The sequence below is a fragment of the Varroa destructor genome, unplaced genomic scaffold (genome assembly GCF_002443255.2).
Source record: "Varroa destructor unplaced genomic scaffold, Vdes_3.0 BEIS01000002.1, whole genome shotgun sequence".
NCBI classification, from domain to species: Eukaryota; Metazoa; Arthropoda; class Arachnida; order Mesostigmata; family Varroidae; genus Varroa; species Varroa destructor.
Window position 1 is genome coordinate 40,725,305 of NW_019211455.1, and position 21,545 is coordinate 40,746,849.

Sequence of the window (21,545 nt, forward strand, 5' to 3'; positions counted from 1 at the left end):
GTAAAGTCATTGAAGTCGCGTAAATACGTCATATTACGTATAAAATGGAATCAAATTTTGGACTGATAGGAAGCTTAAGGTCTTCAGGATACGAAGCCCCGAAAGCATAAGAGGTGTAAAAAGGAGCAGCGACTCTGAAAAAAAGCTAACTATTGGAGTCTATCTAGACGAACCAATTGGTAATTGATATTTTACGTACTCGTGACGAAGAACTATTATTTAAAAAAAGAAAAAAAAAGGAATTAGTTTATTAAAAAGCACTGTTTAGCCGCTTCCAATGAATTTTCGAGCTTTTTGAAAACCCAAATTTTATTAAGGATCTTCCGCTTTGGAAGATTTTTCGTCGTCGAATCTTTTAGAAGCCCCGCGAAAATTGACAATAGCGTACACCATCGATTTCAGCTAAAATGGCAAATTTATAATCCTAGTGGGGATTCGTTCCACGGGAACACATTAGATAATGGCTAATATTTGCTCGAATTCTGGAAACAGAGCGCCACTTTTCATCGTGACGAGTTTTCTATTTTATTATAGAAAAAGCCGTTTTTCTTTGGTATGAAGAATAGCGGATGATGACGATCACCCTGCCTTTCGAATACCTTACTACACGTATACCCTTATAAAAGGGCTTTCTTACCGACAGAATGGGGGGAAACAATACAGCTGAATCACCGATCCTAAAAGGCTGCCCAGAGCCGTGTCTCAAATGTCTCCATTCATTTGGTAGCTTATATGGAGTAGTAACCGACTATGTTGAAGGTTGGCTTTATTTTGATCCGTTAAGTAGCCGAAGCCTTTCATAATAATCCACTGAAGTACGTAATAAAGATTGAAAGTATTAGTAAGTGAAACGAAGTGGACAGTTTCCATGGTTTTATTTAGAGAGGGTTAAATGGTCGACACACGGCGAACGGTACAATACACTCGTAAAGTACTTGAGCATAACATAAATACACAGCTGTATTTTCAGAAACAAAGTGGTCTTTGCAAAAAAAAAAAAAAAAAAAAAGATGTTGAATTGCAGATTGTCAAGGAGAAACATTTTGCAGCCCACGCTGAATCTACGAAATCTACGCTTTAATAGACAAAGCTTTTATAGAGACAAAAAAAACGAAGGCAAGTGCTTACGAAGTGGTTAAGTTTATTACCTCATACCTTCTAGAAATAATTAAAGCAGAGTTTTCATCATATATCAATCATATAACGATTTATCTAGTAGTCAGACATAATGTACCATTGTGTAGGTAGCGATGCGTTTACGATGTAAATCTCTGGAACACTAGAAGCTGCATGATAAAACTGGGTTTTTTTGTAGTTAACGGTTAAAATTAAGCAATCATTAACTGACTAGAAAATACGTAACCATTGATAAATGAAGCGCAGGCATATTTTCAAACCTGTCATTATCCGGATAAATTTTTAGGTGGTATAATATCGCAGCATCGATTATTAACGAAAACTTCAAACTTCGAACATTGTGAAGTGCACCGAAACCTTAATATTTCAGCCGATCTGACCTGCTCCCTGTAGATGTTCTACATGAATAGCTTAGTGCGATAAAAAAACTACTGCTGCAAATAATAATAGTAAACACTATGTATCAATAAACAAAGCACTCATAACAGTGAGATTCAATACGAGGGTCCCACAAAAACAAGTTGGTTTTCTGTACTCTATGTTACACAATAATGCAATCATCATAACATACTGCCAACGCTAACATTTGTAAACAGGTCCTACTTTTTTTTCCATATTACGAAAAGGTATTCACTGTTGAAGGTTCAGTGCGGAGAAATATCAATGAATGAATGAATAAAATGTCACATGACGACGTAAAATTTCGAAATTCTACAGAACCGTATAGATAGAAAATACAAAAAGTTCCGGCAATATTGCAACTCCATTAGCAGCGATGCGGTGTACAATAAAGCTAAAAGAAATTTTTTTGCGCGTCTACGAAGAAGCGACTACGAAACATCCTTCCTATCCGAACTATCCGCCGATGTGATGATTTCTTCTATCCAACCGAGATAATAGCTCACTCTCGTGTACAGACCCGGCAGAAGCGGCCGAGCACATCCAAAGCCGGCCGAAACGACGCCAACGAGTCTGAAAGGGAACCACAGAGCGGTGGGATGTTAAACAGATAGAAAAAGTTTAGCCGTTGAACGACGTCAGCGAGACGCCGCGTTTGCATCAGGCATAACTAGGAAAAAATCGTACGTGTTGGGTGATCGACGTTCAGATAGCGTGCCTAGGTTTACTGATCGGGTTCTGCTTAATAAGTTTTGGATGGTGATGGCTTTGCTAAGAGCTAGGTAGATGTTTAATGTAATGCCTAACGTTGCGAATAATTCTCATAACTGCAAGTTTTCATAACTGTTTGCCAAAAATTAGAATATAGGTTACCTTCCGTCAAACGGTTGGAAAGATCTTTCCTTATCCGACAGAGAACGACTTTAGGCGCTGTGACGTATTTTTTCTTAAGCACAGAATATTGACGTCAACCAAAATCAGTTAGCTGGCTGATTTATTGTTCTGAAAGCGAGAACCGTTCTCTCTATAATGCATTAGGATCGTACGGTACATCGCTAGAATAGAGAAATGAAACTTCGCTTTTAGCTAAACGTATTCGCTGCTCAGACCATCTACAGGTCGAAAATAGAAATACACGCTTTTTTCCAGTGAGATCTCTTAAGCTACTTAGCGGGTTAAGCAAGAACTGCTGAATAAGAACTGAGTGAGCGATACGCCCTTTGATCAAGTGTCGTAGTTTCTGCGATGAGAGTAATTATGTTCATTTTTAGGCACATACCCGAATCAGCGAACCTGGCCTATTTTGAAGAATATGTACTTCTAAAAAGTCTATGTAAGGTACATAAACGGTTAGCAAATTTCTATTATTTTTTCCATTTGGATTTTGCATTCGAATCACGCTCTAATTGTATTTCGGATCTTTCTCGATGATTAAGGTTTGGATAGGAAGCCCTACCTGGCGTATAATGAAAGCCAGAGCGTTTGATACATTCCTGCTAATTACACGTTTGGTATTTACGGGACTGTTTACGGCGACGTCGTTATGGCGTACTGGCAATGGGTTCATCTATGAATTAGAAGTACACAGGAATGGCATGGGCTCGAATATAATCGTAGAGATACTTTAACAGTATTTAAAAAGGCGATGGATAATCGTTAACCTGCTCACTGCCTGACGATTGTTTTCACTGGCCTCTCTACCTTGTTAGGTTCTTGAATCCATGCGTGAATACGCAGAACAGAAATGTGTTCCCTAATATTGCAACGTTCCAAATACTCATAACGCTAGGAAAGTCTATGAAGATCACGCACGAGGAAGAAAGTGTTAGCAAACTACTGTTAATCGAACTTCTGCATTTTAAATATCGTTTTGGAAAAGAAATCGGTATCGATGGCGCTCCATTAACGATACGATTACTACGAGACACTGGTTATTAGATTAAATAACTCATGCCCCAGTTAAACAATATGATTTCGGATTTAAACTAAAAAAAAAAAAAAAAAAAACACTCAATACGGGGCTAAATTTCACTAGAATACTTCATTACAATAAGATAGATGTTGTCCAAATCGATATACAGGTATTACATTAAACGTCATTGTGAGCGCAGCAGATGGCCCATGACAAGAGATGGACACGTTACAGAATTTCGAATTCGAAGGGAAGCGACGAAACAATTTACCCAGATTGTAAATGAGCCTATCTTAGAAAGCCTTTTCTGAGTTAATGTTTCAATCAGTGCATCAAAAGTAGGATCGTTGTAACAATGGTGGCCAGGAATTGAGCTAGATTAATGTATGCAAAGCCAGCGGTCCAGGTGGCGATATCTAAAAAGCCTATCGTATTCTAGTATACCAAGTTATAATCCAGGGGGTTAGCCAGGATTACCTATTCGTTATGACATGTCTTCAGAAGGAGATTCGTAAACGCAGAATCCCATTAGCCAACAAGCTAATTATGTATCCTTCGACTTCGCTCGGTCAAGCTTTGTACTTGATCTTTTTATGATCGATATCTCAGCATTATGTATATACGGATGTTTCTGCAGATGCTGGTTTTCGATAAGATGAACTGCTGACAACGATTTAGAGGCTTTGCGCACTTCATTGAATGCCGATCCAATTTTTAGAGAAAAATATATTTCCTGATATTCAAAAAAGTATTTTTAATTTTGATCTTTCTTCTGCATAGACAAAAAAATACATTGGCACACACAGCAGTCACCACTAAAGACAACAACTCGCTCACTTGAACCAGCGAACAATTCGCGATTGATTGGCAGACGCCAAAATTGTCATGGATCGGATATGGTTTTCGCTGCTAAATACAAAGCAAAGCTCTGTATTTTGTAGGAAGACAAGGTTTTGAGGAAGTGACTGGTGCAATATCCACTTGGAATCTCACTTGAATCGACTGTCCGTCTGTACCATCAGTGGTCCACCTGAATCGCCTTGACACGCGTCTAGGTTTCCGTCGGCGTAGCCAGCACAGATCTGTGACGAGATCAGACGTATCTGAAAGATCGAAACATTTTAGGTATTAGATCAACAATGACTAGCACAATAAATAATCTTGTTGTTTGATCGACGAAGTTATGTTATTGTTGCCACGAATTATTCTGGGATTTCGTTGGCAGAAACTGTAAGAGGCTATGACGCCCATTGGAGGTTTTTGGTCGTTGGCCTGCCCTCGGGCGCCCGGAGTGCCTCATAACTCTTGACTCTAGAATCTCTTTACTCGCCACTCCTACCAGGTAAGCCTTGAGGTGCATGCGCTCGACTTCGTGGCCGTGCAACCTTTGTGTTTTTTCGGCTGTTGAGGGCAAAACAGTGCGAGGTAAGTTAGGCTATAACTTCTGCCGTCTTTTGCCATATAGGCGAGTTTCAGTTTCGTGCTTGGACTTCTAAAGCGACTACTTCCGTGAGTATTATAAGCGTTATGTGTTCTATATAAATGTATTTCCAAATACCCGTTCTATTCCGAGCGAATATGATGTCGTCTTTTGTCTAGCCGTCAAGCGCACAACGGCGATTTAATTTTTATCTATCAAATAATGAACACCACCTTATCTGAAAGCTACGGATATGTTTCTCCAATTATTGAGATTTCTTATTCGAACTGAATATGCCGCCATGTGTTACAACCCAACAATGAGGCGGTCTCAAGCATTTTTGCTACTAAATGAAATACATTTTTGCTAAGAAGCAGATAGAAAATCAAGTTAAAGTGTAGCTTATTTGTCCGGATCAGAACCGTACCGATGATAGGGACGGCTGTCAAGCAGGCTAACTCATATGGCGTTCCCTGAGCATGTCGTGCAGAGCTCAATCATTGTAAGACTCGTATTTTTTATCCGTCTAGAACAGAACTTTTAACCTCGGTAGTCTACTATTGGACACCACGACACCATGCTTATTTCGTTGTATGGAGCCAGGACTTCGAGTCAAATGATCTTTTAACAGAAATAATGCTTTTTTCTCTTTGGTCTACCTACTCAACGGCCAATTAATGAGCATCGACACCTCTTGCTGAGTCTACGTAAGTCATTAAATCGTATGAAGTCTTTTGTTTTTTTATCGTAAAGTGTACAAACACCTAAAAAATATGAACGAATTCGTAATTACGAAATTCCTAGCGGAAATATAGCTCGTAAACAATGCCATCCATTCAACGATGCGGTGAAGTTTTTCTCAAAATTGCCAAGCGTATATTTTTGAATAGGAAGAAGAATAAACTTAAATTAAAATAACGTTATCCTTAAACTTAACTTCCAGAGAGCAAATTTACTTCCGCTTGCTGTTTTTCGGGACAACGATCAATTTTTTTTTTTTTAGATACTCGTAGAAAGATGGTTAGGTTCATTGTTGACAGGCATGGACAAAAACTGCTGCGTAATTTTCTCGATATGATTCCCTTTACAAAACAAAACATCGGATCGGTAAGAAAAGGAAAAAAGATCTCAAACGTCAGACGTAAGACATTACCACGAGGACGTCTCTGAGGAATAATATGAGCTCTATGTTGTACATAAGGAGTACTTCATTAGACCTATAGAAAGCTGAGAGTCATCAGGGCCATGCCAGTGTCCTTACGTGGGCACGAATCAGCTATTACACTTGCAATGATGATAGCGTGAGCAATGCTATATTAAAATAGTATTTTTAGAAGTATTTCTTTAGTTCTAGCAGCCTGATTAATTGAGTAACTTATTTTAAGTTGGTAAGTTTTAACTTGTTGTTCGGTTAATCGGAGCAATAGATGCTGTTACTGCTTGTGTTAATGCTAACTAGTACTGTTATACGTGCAATCTGTAGGGTTCGATTTTGCTGGAAATCCACTGGCTCTCATCTCAATATTATTTCATTACGAAGACGATTTGCTCGTATTCGTTTGTTATGGACATGGGAAAATCTAAACGTAACTACAATTGGGAACGCATTACAGAAATAGGCCTGACCTTTTTGCCGGCCTGCTTATACCACAGGTTGCAAATGCTGTTGTTGACTAGAGGAAGATCAACTTTTTGCAGAATGTTAGGCCGAAGCTTGTTAAAGATGTCTTGTCCTGTGATGGTCTCTGAAACGATAATATTTCCGTGTCTTCAAGATCTGGTTTGCTGCCCTTAATTACTGTGCATCATAGCCTTGGTAGGATCCAAGACGAGTAAAGCTTCTACCGTGAACCGATTAACGCTAATCTATCATCCATATAAATGTTTACTACCGCTTGTTCAGGAAACGTCGTCAGGTTATAAAGAGCTGAATTGCAAAACAGACACCATAGTCAGCAATTACTATTATTATTATTATTATCATTATGCTTAAACATACAAAAAATATTAGAGAAAATCATTACATTATTGTGTCCCATAAATGTGCGACAATAAGTAAAACGGCATCGAAGCATTGATAATTGCAGTTAATACGAATAGCGAGAATAAATTTTGCCTTTAATATTTTTTTAGCGGCATTTTTTTTATTGTTAGCGTTTTCAACAATTGGTGCTCTAGATTAACAAAGTACTTATTTCGAAACTGCTCAAGTTCTATGCGGTAATTAATGCAGAAGTTTAGATTATAGCGTTCAAGTTAACAGCCTACAGTTTAGGGTCTATGGTGATTTTTGTCAAATTAAACATCGACTAATAAGAAATCAAATGATTATTATTACGCTTAACTCTGTTCTCAAATAGTGTACTTGATATCAAGCACCTTATACTTGAGCAGTACTGTTTATTACGCCAGCGTTATTAGACGGGAAGTACTACGCTTGAGCTGCTTATTGGCGCTATTGATCTCCTTCATAAACGCTATAAATACAGAATGGAACAAAAGTCTCTTGACTGCTTTGAAAAAATTCATCGCACAGATGTATATGTAGAGATGTAAAATAAAGACGGTCCCAAACGGTCAACAGACTTTTACCCCGATCTATATAAGACATTATGTTATTCGTATATTTGACGTATTACCAATATCTTTGAGGTTGCCCCATCCAGCAACAGATGCATTCCGACCCAGCCGTTCGTCCTGAGGGTCGTTGGGCAAACAAATGGGCTGGACCTGGTCACTAAAGGTGATGTTATTATTTAACCTCACAAGCGCGATATCGTTATTGTACCGTTTGGGATGTGAATAGTTTGGATGGACGTAGATCCTGTTAACCTATGAAGGGAGGTTAAGTTACGAATATTTTAGAAACATCTAAAAAAATTGTCGCATAATGTAGCGTGGTGTCTGGACATACTTCGAGGGAACTAATTATCCAAGTTAATATGGCTTTATTAAGTTGCAAAATTACTGTTTTAGTCCGCTGTTACTGTTCAAAATAACTGAAGAACTCAGTTGATTTGTTTCATTTAACTTTTTTAAGACGGCCATTTTGCGATAAATCTAACCTAGTTCTATGGGAGCGTGTAGAAACAGAAACGCATTCGATTCGATTCGATCAATTTGAATTTCTACAGGCCAGCATTCTGAGAACATGTTTTCCTATTATCTATATTGACAGCATGGGCATACATGCGTACCTTGTATTCTTCTTCAACAAGAGACGTCTCAGCCATGTTATACTCACCGACCCTCGCTGTAAAAAGGCGTGGGTTTCGGCCCTGAAAAACGAGGGCCATGTAAGTTAATAACGTGAAGTTAATAGAAAAACAAATGTCAGGTAATATGCACAGACAGAGTCGTATGTTATTAATTGAGGCTTCACTCAAGATGCTAAAAAGGCCTCACGATCAATAGAATGAGTATAACCGATATGACAAACGAACGGATATAGCGGACCAATAACAGTGACCAGTTTCAACCATATTTGTAGGAAAGGAACGTAAACATAGGTATGCTGTATGGCAGTTATCTATATACTGAGTGTAAACAATCGTCTAATATATTTGATTATTTTTCATGGCATAAAAAGATGAAGAAAGAAGACATTTTTTTAGGTATTCTATGTATACTACCGATTGAAAATAGCCGTCCAGAAATTTGCTTGGTTTTCTAGAATTTTTCTTTACTATCGATACGTTTGGAACTCTTTATCATCGTAGAAGCACATTAGGCCTTTTGACCTAGGATATCGCTGATTTGTACGGTTTGTTTCGAATCTGCGTCCAACCTACAGCGTTTAGAACCTGAGCGATAAAGGTTACCTTCATATAAACTAATAGATCGAACCGGTCTGAATTCGTAGGCTTTAAAGAAGTTTCATTCGGAAACTGTATTGTGCCAAATAGATAAATTTATGTCGACAAGCGTTAGATCTTAACGAGTTTTCTACGCACGAACACGGATCTGAAAAGGTAAGATTTCCTTCAAAACGTAGAGTGCTGACTGGAAAAGATGGAACGAAATAGAAGACAGCTTAATGCAATGAAATCAAACGGTCACCTGCCTGGTAGCGTTGTTTACGACGCTTCATAACGATCTAGTAGCGGGATGGGTAGTTGCTAACCTTGGCAAAGTTGGCCAGCCGGTGATATGGGGTGTGTTTTTGCGACAGCTAATTACCACCCCTTTTCATAATACACAGGTCTTATCCTGGTCTTTATATATAGACAACCAATATCAATATATGAAACTATATGGATATGGCATGATGTAGAACTAATGGGAAACTGTTTGAACGGCGTCAATCGATGTGATTCGTACGGACGTGGTCTATGAAACTAGAAATAGTAATATATAGAGAAACCTGTTAATAAAGCTAACACCACAGAAACGAATCGAGTTATAGCGACTTAGCTCTAAAGGATGATGTATACACAATGTACGATGAACTAGTTAGGCCTTGTAAGATGTCTTTATGAGATGGCCTGATGGCAACTGGAGAAAGGTTTTTTTTTTTTATTAATCTTATATTATTTTCATATAAGCGTTACGTCCGCCGCTGTCGTCTAGCATTGCTTCAAGTAGTGGCCTAGCGCGGAACGGAATGTGCCTACACTTAGGGTGTTTGTGCCATCTGGCCTGGAAACTAGTAACTTCTTAGAGAGTTAAAAAAATTTCAAAGGGCCTTTTAGAAGTTCGAAGGCTCGTGACCGTGATTGTAACATAGAAACAAAGTAGCAGTTCATTTTTAAAATAATCCTCGATTTCAATCGGCCTTATCGCAGTTCGATAATCATTAAAGATAAGAATGATCACTAAAGGCAAACATGTGAAAGGTAGTGTGAAATTTCTAAACCCTTTGTAATGAATAACCTCGTCCATAAACGAAGAAAAGCCAGTCCAGCCTAGTTGTGGCAAGGGTAGTATCCTAAGCACATTTCAAGTGACAAATTCCGCAAACCTACTCTGTCTTTCTATTCTAGAATTCATATACATATATATATATATATTGTAAAATGATTGTACTTAGTAATAGATAAGCAATCCACAAATGACTTAATCCGTTTAGATAACCGTACCTGCACACAATGAGCTGCCGTGATGACGAATTTGGGATGCACTATAGTTGCTCCACAGAAATGATCTCCTCGAACTCGAAGAGAAACCATCCAGGGAAATTCTCCTGGTTGGGCGTCGGCCCCGCCTACGACGCGGGCCTCGCGATCTGAGGGCACTGTTGTCCTGCCACATGAGGCTCGAACTCGCGCGAGAGATGATAGGAAAACAATAACGAAAGGTACGAATCTCAAGTCGACGAGCAGCGAAGTAGCACATCGTAGATGATGGCGTAGTTCACAGTGCCTTTGAAAGGTCATTACGACTCAAGTACCGCTGCCAGACACCTGGCGTCAACGTTTATCCGCACAATATCGCGCATCGATTGAAAATCAAACATTTAGTAATATTTTTTTTTATCAAATTGGCGTAGTATGCGGTGCGTCAACGTTGAGCTGAACCAGTAGCCCGCATCTCATCTTTCCGAGGGTTTGTTGCTTCCCATCCTGCACAAGCAGCAGTAGTGATGGTTATAAGAGTTATCGGTAAGAGACAAAGAATAATCGGACAAAAAATCCCTTAGTATATAGAGCTACGACCACTTTAGCCCGTCGCCTACCGAGACAAGGTCGAAGTTGTACTGACACACGATAGCTAAGTACTCAACAATCACGTCGACACGCAATGAGATCTGACACTATTGGACAAGCACAGACATGGACGACACGCTACAGATAAGCGTACGGCAGTGACAACGGAGCGCTTAATTCACGCGCGACATCCACGTCTTATGTCAATGATTTCCGCCATCGTTCACGTCGTCTTTACTGCTGGCCCGCGCGACCGCTCGGCGGCAGTGGCTCCTACGCCACTCCGGCTCTGTCCGTGAGCACCGGAGCTCCCCATTCAGCCACACCGCGGCTCGTGCTGCTAGCCTCCTCTCCCAAGTTGGGTGGCGGCCTTGACAAACACCGCGACGTATGCAAATAGATAAGACAGGTCGGTCGCCGTCAGAGTAGAACTCATCGTAGTAGTTCTCGTTGTGCATACTGATATCTATCAGTGGAATAGAAATGGAAAATCGTTATTGTTCCCAACCAGATTTTGCCAATGGTATGGCAATGTCTCACGGTTACACATCGGCGCTAGTAGTTAACAAAACTTGCACACCGTTTAAGCAGCAATTCATATCTGGTGTCTCCGACTGCATCATCGTTCAGACTGAGGCGCTGTGGCGGACTTAGCAGAGGTCGTTCGGCGACCCCCTACAACTGCATGCGACGTAATAAATCAGATGTGGGGCAATGTTAGCCGCAATCTCATGAAGGCTGATGAAACCGCCATAGGATTATAGGATGCTTGTTCGCGCCTGTAATGCGCAGTCTATGCCTGTAAGTTACATATTGGGCTTTTACTCATGCAGCGCCTAGACAGAGATAAGTCGAAACTGTTGCTGGCTATAATCGTCGCGCTTGTAACCGTAATAGTCTACAAGGCGAAGTGTTTAGTTAGCGATGATTATGGTACTAGATTGGCATCAAGGTGGCCTTCGGTGTGGATATTGCTTGGCCGGATCGATCAGTGCTTGTCGATAGGAGCCGTGATGAGGCAATCTGGTGGCGCCCCGTCGTCGACCGGGCAGCCGGAAGCGTCAACGGAGCTCCGCGCTATGTGAAAAATATACGTTATGTAATAAGCTGACGACGTTGTTGAAAATTCATCACATCCGCCGCCACTGCAGCAATCATCATTATTTTGTGTTGTTACTGCCGATCTAAACAGTCTATCAGGGAGATATTGCCGACGTAGGGTCAGATGAACCACTATCTTTTCTCTGGCTCGAACTTGGCCATATGGTATATAACACAACTTGCTTCACACAGGCTCACGCGCATCAACGATAGCATAAGATTGGCTAATTGGTGATAGTCGCAAAATACAGGGTGAGACGAAGGTCTTAGAACAGTTCCGAAAAAAAAAAAAAAAAAAAAAAAAAAGTCTGCCACCACCTAAGCAATCTTGATTCGGTGTCTTTCAAGAGACTTGTTTCGCCAGCTGTCAGGAAAGGTTGCTTGGAAAATATCCAGAGACTTTTTACCTCACCCTGTATACAACTGTAAACATATAGAAGGCATTTTAATTAATTCGCGTTGGTAAACACTAGGCTTCGTGGTGCCCTGTAACGAGCAGAGCAAGTCGTGCATTGGTACTTACTGATTCCATAGGTGAGACAATAAACGTTCAAGTTGAATTGGCTAGTCGTTATGGTAGCGGCAGCGGCTCCCCTAATCTCTAGAACGAATGGTGACATTATGTAAATGTAACGTTACGAAAGCAGTTTGCGCCGTACGTTCCTGAAGGAGACTTTTTGTTCGACATGTTTTTGTTGTGCATAGAATTGAAGAGGTTAAAGCTAACGTCACAGTAGTAGTAGTAGTAGCAGTAACAAAAAAAGCCGCTGGTCGAATGTTCTGCATCGTTGAGGTTACATTTTGTGCAGGAAATCCAGCTAGTGTTAAAACGATTCGCGTATTCGCCCCTCTCAGCAATGCCTTCGACGTGAAAGGGAATGAACTCTTTTTTTGCTGATTTATATCGAATCTGCCTTCCGAGACGACTACATCTGCGGGAGAGCGAATCCTTTTTGTTTTTCTTTTTATTGAAAAGGTGTGATTTACTCTGATAAGAGCACCGAGTACGGCAGGTAGCAAGGTTGACAAAATAAAGTCGATCAATTAGTTCATCACTGCTTGCGGTTGAACAAGGCCTGGCGAGTGAGGTAGAAACTGTAGTACAGCCGTGTCATGATTATCCTTCATTTCGTAGGTTCTCTGCCTAGGCGAATAGTGCGTGAGGATTTGTTGTGCCTCTTTCGAAGTCTGTACTTATAGTTTTGAAACTTCTCCGAGTTTTTTGGACCACTCAGACTATAGACGCCCTTATAGGTGATCGAAAATCCGGTACTTTTGGTAAGCATGATTTCAAACACCTGGCTTCTTACCTGCGCCTAATTTTTAACCTAAACGCCACCTACTAAATGTTCTTAAGTTCAACAGGTAAACACGTTACCACTGCGCCATCACAAAGATAAACCGATATGGCCTAAAGATTTGACTATTTTTTTTGGGGCGTGTAAGACGATTTGCCCTTTGTAACATATCTTTCGGAACTGATTCAGATTCAAAAGCCGTAATCAGCCACGTGTGTTTAGCTGTGATTCAAACTTAATCTAAAACAATCATCTTTACTTAATTTTAAGTTTATGGAACAGTACTCGTGTTCAGCGTGTTAGGCTTTTATGTTCCCATTGTTATATATTATGCAATAGCAAAATTGACGGCTGAAGTGTTCATTGAAATTGCAACGCAGCCGATTAACGTTCCTAGGCGTAATAACAACTTTGAATTTGATTTTCCATTGTCGTTACGGTGGCCCTTGAAAAACCTGACCTTGCATCTTAACTTACTTCCAGCCGTCCTATTGACGCGCCGCTATTTTGAATAGATACGTTTTTTTTTTTGCAGAAAAAATATGTTATAACAGTCTGATAAATAATAATAAGACATCAATCATAAAATTAAAGCTTAGATGAATAGGATTTTGAATTAGATTTGGGAAATATCCTTTGCAAATTTGTGTTATTATTGTGTTTACCTTAATATTACAGTTATCGACTAGATAATGGGCTTATAATCTATACAGAGATATGCAAAATTGTTTACCGTTGAAAAACGTACCGAATATTTGAACTGAAAACTATGATCAGGATTAGGTTTTCTTTGATTGTACAATATTCGTTATCTTGCATGGATAAGAGCATGGGAACGATACCGATTTTTTCATTGTTAAACCCTTAACATCGGATATTTTTGCTATCTGGCTGCATTTCCCTTGGAGGTCAAACCCCAGTCACGCCGGTACGTTAGACATGCAAGCACCCTTCAAAAACGGTTAACTTTTTAAAGACGTTAAATAACGTTTATGACACCATATATATATATATATATATATATATATATATATATATATGATTTAGATTCTTCTGGTAAAAAAAAAAGTAAAAGTAAAAATTTCTTCTGGATTATTGTGGGTAGATAGTAAAAGATTGAATAACACTTAAAATAACAGTAGAGCGTGTGAGTTAGACGCGTTTCCTAATTGTTCTGGTGGTGCCTATATGATTTGTATATTACATTATGTCTGTATGTGCGCAACTGTTGTACAATTATATATGTACATGCAATTACCGCTATAACACATACAAGTTCGTCGCTTGAAACAGAGCCACCGCCTGTTCATGTGCATGTATACATGGCGGCTTCCTAATAACAATTCGATAATAATTATAATAAAAATAGGAAGAAAAATTATTAAAACAGTGTTAGTATTTTGTGGATTATTTCGGTGCTAGTGTAGCTATTTCACACGTTAGTCTAAGGTCAATTGTTGAAAGGACCGTTGGGTAAATGGAGCACAAGAAGCGACCGTTATTATAGAAGTGGATAGCTCAATCCCGCTATAACAATTCTCAGAAATTTCTCCTTAAGTCGAAACGCACAAGTTGATCGTCCGTCTAATTTTCAACGCACTTTATCCATGGGATAGCCTCTGTTTTAGGAACGGCCCAGCTGTTTCCACCCAGCACGAGCTAAAAAAAATATTTTTCCTCCAATGCTCACTCCGTTAGACATTACCTCAGAAGTCTAATTCTCAGCACGAAACGAAGTTTATCTTAGGAACCTAGGATGCTATGTAACCCTAAATCGAGTAGGTAAACCCGTTATTCACTGCGCTTTGACGGACGACTTGGTCATCAATTTTCGACAAAAGAGGCGCAGCAATCTTCCAGGATAGCTTGACATTGTTAAAAGGCTTGTATCAGATGCAAAAAAAAAGCGACAACATACACATTTTTTTCGTATAAATTGTTAATTTTTAAACACTAGTTGTTATGTGTGTGAATACATACGGAACAAAGGAGCATTTTTCTTTACGCTAAATACTCTCATTTGTATACAAATTATCGGATGATACGCTATAAAGTCGGTTTAGCTTGGTGGCTCCGTTTTGGCTGCGGACATAGCACGGCATCAATAAACAAAGGACGTTATATACTAGATTTGCCTCAGGCAATGTCGAAGTCACCAGGCATAATATATCATATTTATGTATCCCATAAGAAAAAAAAATTAAAAGAAATTTTGTTAACATATGGTGTTTGCTTCAAACCATATCCACGTAGCACAACCGGACAGCGGTACCCTCCGGAAACTGGTTATTAAATGACCCATCTCATATTGCAGCAACGGGTCATCCCAATTCGCGAATGATTTCTAATCATACGTGTTATGCAAAGCGCAAAAACCATGTGGTAGTTGATTTTTCTAGATGACCTATCCGTACGTAGAAGAATAGCTAAGAGCAAGCTGGTACTAACACAAAAAAGAGACACAGAAATTCTTCTCCATTTTATCTCTATATTGGAATCGTTTTATTCATTCTATACTGCTAATTATATTGTTGTTGCTAAGATTATTGTTGTAAATACCTCTTAAAGTATGTTACCGTGGCGACTAGTACGTTTCTGCAGAAAGTAATAACAATCTCAGAGCTGTTAAATAACTGTAATTTGCTTTTCTATGTTTTTAAGGTTCTCAATATTTTTGCTCAAACGACGTCAAATCATATAAATGTCTCCTTTCAAGATGTTCTTCATTCGCTCTATCCAGTATCTTTCCTCAGTGCCTCACTTGCAACTTCATCATCATCATATCGTTACACCTTTCCGAGCTAAATTTAAAAGTACGCCAGGAAAATGACTTCTACTGCTAATATTAGACTCTTACCATGAAAAAAAAAAAAAAAACACATTTTAGAGTGTTTCACACATTATGCGAGGTGAATATATTGAAGGCTTAGAAAGATGATGTATCTATTATTTATGACTCGAATTTTCGACCATTCCTTAAAACTCACCTCTCCAAAGCGGTAAAACCATTGAAGACCTTCATCTGTGCTTTTTTAATTTGCTATAAAGTTTGCTTTCAAAAATGAAAAGCGGATTCCCCTTAGCTAAATTAAGTGCCGGACTAGTTTGGACAAGCCTAAGCAAAAGGATACTATCTGTGCGGGATGATTTCGATAGGGTCATTCTAAATTGAGCCTTATGCCTACCAAACCACAGTGAACAGATCTATTTTGAAAATACTCTTGCGTTCTTTTCTAGGAAAAAATTAAATTTTTGAAGTTTGAGCTTTCCAACCACACCAATTGTATGTCGCTCCGTCACTGCTATTTCTAGGTAACCTTAAGCTCAGCGAAGTCTTATGAAATTAATTGGGAAAAAATGTACAATTTTTTTTTTTTGTGTAAAAGTGTAACCCTAACTTATCGACAGTAGGTCAAATGAAAAAATGTGTGAAAAAAGAAAAAGCGGCATATTGTCTCTTTTACTGCGAATTACAGAAGGCCATAAAGACAAATGTTATTTTTGAAGGCAGGAGCTCATTAGGGTTGACTTCCGATATTGATTTGGACATAAGTACGTGTCATATCGAACAATTCCGATTGCCGTAATCTAATAGAAAGCGTTATGAGAGGTAACCTAACATAACATTTAGTAACCATCAGCAACGAGCAGGTCGATTATCGAACCTCAACTTTGATAGATAGTGAGGAAATATCAAGAAGGGCAAAGAAAACCAATTGAAAGATAGCTAAATATATTCGCGAGACAAAAACCTGGTATGGTTAGCCTGTTATCTGTAGAAGTCCCCGTTTCAGAGTAAAGGTTTACCTGTTAGACGAAGAAACATTTCGTGACACGGTCCAAGCTCGTGATCAGGCGTAGAGGCACGTTTCGTTTCCTAATGAAACGAGCTATTCGTTTTATCGCTTTTTTCGGATTCATTTATAGGTAATGCCTAGCAAGAGTAGCTGAGGTACTGGCTAGCCTGAAACGCTCAGGTCTGTTGGAGAAGTTCACCAAACTCTTACTAGCTGCCTTTAAAGAAGCGCCTAAAGTTATTATTCAAAACTAGTCCAGCTGTTTACTAACTCGAAATACTAGTTGTCTAAAACAGTCACGCTGCTTCGCCGTTAGCTATTTTTTTTATACAAGTCTCAATGATGTCGAGAGACTTCAATGAGCGCTGACTCCCAAGGGATCATATCATGGCCATCAACTAAAATTTATAATCCGTATCTTTTTTCCAGAAGGTCCGTGTCGTACCATTTTGGGAAAAGAACTATAGATTCGTAGTCGCGCTTGGCTATCTCGTGCCTATTCTTGTGCGAGTCAATTTATGAGAAGACGTTGAGAACGTGTTTCTTGGAAAAATTGGCCTGTATGAAAAACAATACATATATACAAGAAGATAAATACTTCATTGAGTTATTTTGAAACGTAAAAGGCATAGAAAACTTACGTCACGCGTTCTATGTAACCAAAGTATTTTATTATTTAAGTAATAATTTACGTGCTAACTAGTCTAAAAGTTTAACTTTCCGAATCTCGTAGCATAAGTTTCGGAATAATTCGATGGAGTATGAATTTGTTTTGTATTTTATTAAATGGTTTCTGGCAGTCCTTGCCGAAAACTACAGCTACAGACGAATCGACTTAAGTGTATACATCTGACTATGCAGACAACTAATAAGGGGCAGTATGGGATTATACTAAAGCAGCGCGTTCAGTAGCTTCACTATGAGTATTATTTATATTTTACTTATTATGCTGGCTATACTCGTTATCACGGACCGTAATGGCCTTCCTGTAAAATAATTCACGTAGCACTTCTACGCTGCAGACAAAGATGGTTTTCGTTTTGCTATATAATACGCGGTAAACTTACATTACGCAATTACCGCGAACAAATCGTTGCCCTTTATGGAACTTCCTTCGATCACCAAGGTGGAAGTTCTTCTGACGCGAAACCACTGTCACCCACATCTTCAAAACTATCCTAAAGAAGTTTTCAGCTCACACGCTGGATTACCGCAGGCTCGTTTACTTCATTAATATTATCATCCTTCAGTGATTAATTTATATTGTAGTAAAGTTTACAGGATATTAGGAATTGCCCTTTGTCTACCGGTCACTAATCTTCTACTGGGACTATCAGTTTTGTTACTGTTCCTCTTATATTACGCACCCTTCCACAGTTGCATGTGAAATCTTTTCCAATAAAAATGCTGGCTCAAATAAATAACCATCCCCCTTGGCCAATCAGCTGTTCCTTGTTGAGCTGCTTGCCCTCTGTAATCAACCACTTCCATACATTAAACTCAACTAGATAGTTCATTAAAATAGGGCTTCAGTCAGCTCTTAGCCGATACTGTGAAATTTAATATTTCCTCATAGATTTTATAGTGAATAGATTAGAATTCAATATAAGTTCATGAAAAAAAAACTTTACAACGATCAGATTTAAATACAATGATAATGGAAATATTTAAAGCAAATGGCATAAACATGCAATTTGACAATAAAAAGTAACTAAAATGCCCGTGCGTAAATGCCTCGGATAACAGAGCTCGTCTTTAAATGTGCAGAACATTAAAAAAGACATAAATTATAAGGGTCATAGAGGTGGAGTAACGGTTCTTCTGGTGAATCCTAATTTTTTAGAAAATAGCTCACCCTATGACTCAATCAAGAGTAATTAAGTCGAAGTCAGTATTGCTGAATAGTATTATCATTATTTTGGAACAGTGGTATAATAACACACTAATCACTGACTGTCGAGCACGTAATTAAAGTGGTTGCTGGGTTTCCTGCGGGCATGGACCTGTTGATACGGTTTTCTTGTCTATTGATCGATTTCGTCGAACACAGTTGACATTTTAATGTGCTATAGGTTGAAGTTTTTCCACAAAAAAAAAAGTTAATTTTTCTTCTTTTCGAATTATTTTTATACTAAAAGAATTTGTCTTAATTTTCGACAGCAATAAAAGCCACAATGCAATTCTTTGATAGAGACCTTCCCCAAAGGCATTAATACTTAGTAAACAGGTTTGCCGGGCTATATTTCTGTGATAGGGCCTAACCCTGTCGGGAAGAGTTAGCTCGGCTGATTTCTTCCTTCAGAAAAATTCAACTGGATGTTGCCCTTTGCAGTTTCTTTTGCCCATATCGAAAAATACACGAAATAAAACAACTCAACCTTAACGCTTAATTCTAAAATAACCCTTATACTTTCGGGTTACTAGAAATGTTTGTTTTAGCTACTGCTAAAAATGATTGCTTATAGCTATCTCCTAACAATAAAATGGATAGAGCACAGCTTTACTTCAAGCCAGATTGTTGGACCAAGATATGGTCATTTTGTTGCTATCAGTCACCTGATTGAACTTCGATGCACGGCGGTCGTAGCGAATTAAATATTCGCCATTACATCATATTGTATAGGGGTAGAAGGACTCGAACTGGAATATCTGTTTTCTAGAAGCGCCCCGTGGACTGCGACCCAGGGATGAGCGCAACTTTTGACAATACGGACATACCAAAGGAAATCTGTAGAGGTTTCCTTTCGGTACTAATCTTCAATATTGTAACGACCCATCGTAACCGCATTTACATCAAGAGTAAGTGTATTGCTGTAACACTGGGCAGGGACGAGATGTAGTCTGTGAAACTGATTCCATAAGTCTAGAGTTAGACAACTGGTAGGAAGCAACATTTGTTCGAAGCTACAGAGTTGATAAACCCTGAACTGAACCTTGTTGACGTGACCACAAAGCCGTCTACTTTTGGACACTCGCTCTTTAAATCGACTAGTTGAAAATGCTTGCCCAAAGGCCAGCAGTCTCTTATGTGCAACATTTAAATCTATACAAATAAATAATGCCTGAGTAATAGTTGTCCTTACAATAAATACATTATTGGCTACAAACATAAATATACAGGTACCAGATCTCAACTTAGGCGTGCCAACGTTATCTTACCATCTTCCTTACCATCTTACTATAATGCTTGCGTGGGTCAAACGAAATACCACGTATAATGTTTCTTTACAACTTTCAACGACGGAATAACAAGACTATAAGCTTGTTAAATACGAATAGCAATTTTAATTGAACATTATGAGAGAAGCTATATCATATTTTGCAGGTACAATGAAACAAGATTAAACATAGCGATACAATGTTCTTACATTCTCATGAGTAGCTAATCAAATTGTTTATGCCAATAACATTCTGGAGTGTGTTTTTAAACCTAGAAATTGTTTGTTTGATTTGGCTTATTAAAGTCTAGACAATATGATAATTAGATTGCAGATAACACAGAAAATGGGCACAAAAGGTCACACTCTTTCTCGACGTTATTATGTCCATCTTGAAAAAAAGGCTCCAGTATACCTATTTTAAATTTAATATAGGGGTCTTGCCTGGGCAACCACAATCGATCTCTTATCTAAGGTTTGCCTCGAGGTTGACGCGATCTGATAATGTAAGGCTCGGAGCATTTAGCTCTGTCGGGAAATTCCTATATAAACCTACTAATTTTCCTTAGCTGTCTTTAATGGAGTGCCTAAAGGTGATCTTTGTTTACTAGACGTTCCCCGTGCAAGTCCCACATGTTGTAAATAAACTTTTAGATGTATATATATATATATCTAAAAGTTTATTTTATACATAGGGTATATAATATTGTATAAATAGGTGCTTTAACACAGAAAGGATGTCACAATCTTTCGTATAGATTTATCTGCACATTTTTTTGTCCAGAAAGTCTAGGTTGTGCCATCTTAGAAAAAAATATTATGGACTAACGATAGCGCTTGACTGTATCATGTCTGCTATAGAAAGAGCTTGAAGACGCATTTCTCAGTGAACCCAAGGCGATCTAGATTGTTATTGTTAGCCCTAACCGGTGTAAGACACATAGCTGCGTCAACGGGCTACTATATATATATCGATATTACAGCCAACGGGGGCAACGATCATAGTGCATGGAGGAACATTCAAATAAACCGGAAAAGTCGCTAACTGTTTGGGTATAGGAACCATGGTGCCTTTGAGAAAGTTTAAGTTATCATACTGTCCGTAAGTCAAATCGCTTGTCCCTCTGATAGCTTATTGAATTACGTATTTGGCTGCTAATCTTAGGGTCACGTCGTGGTCCAAATTTGAGTATAGGCAAACTTCGTTTCATGCTGGAAGCTAGCCGTCTGGTGCTGGAAGCTAGCCGTTTGGTGCTGGAAGCTAGCCGTTTGGTGCTGGAAGCTAGCCGTTTGGTGCTGGAAGCTAGCCGTCTGGTAGAATACCTAAGCTACATATTTTAGTAAGTAAGTTTGTTGTGCTTTTGTCAAATTTCTGTTTGAAGCCTATTCCTTACCGCGACGAAGGGCATTTGGTCTTCTGTCAATTGTATTATCAATACATATGGTCTCTATCATATTGTACGGGGGTGTTCCGAAAAACTCACCTCTGAAAGGGTTTCATCATTACACGACAAGTGCATTTGCTTGACTCCATCCTAGTTAATTAGCGTTATTTTCACGAAAAAAAAATTTGATCCTAGCCTAAACGGAGAAATTTTCGGGTCAAAGAAGGAATCTAATAAAAATTCAAATTGAGATAACAATTTTTCAACGGATTTATACTTAATCCCATAGCGAC

General features: G+C 38.8%; 1 protein-coding gene across 3 annotated transcripts in view; it reads right to left on the reverse strand.

Moving 5' to 3' along the window:
• Positions 1–1,121: 1,121 nt before the first annotated feature.
• Positions 1,122–21,545, reverse strand: part of LOC111245249 (trypsin-1-like) — a 31,437-nt gene continuing 11,013 nt past the window's right edge. For all 3 annotated transcript variants that reach the window (XM_086978519.1, XM_086978520.1, XM_022793365.2), the window contains 6 exons: positions 9,947–10,429; positions 8,066–8,146; positions 7,508–7,700; positions 6,495–6,613; positions 4,442–4,551; positions 1,122–2,109 (listed from right to left, as the gene is read on the reverse strand). In XM_086978519.1, coding sequence (XP_086834645.1) covers positions 1,968–2,109; positions 4,442–4,551; positions 6,495–6,613; positions 7,508–7,700; positions 8,066–8,146; positions 9,947–10,243 — 942 coding nt within the window. In that variant the 5' untranslated portion in view covers positions 10,244–10,429 and the 3' untranslated portion in view covers positions 1,122–1,967. The remainder of the gene's footprint in view (positions 2,110–4,441; positions 4,552–6,494; positions 6,614–7,507; positions 7,701–8,065; positions 8,147–9,946; positions 10,430–21,545) is intronic.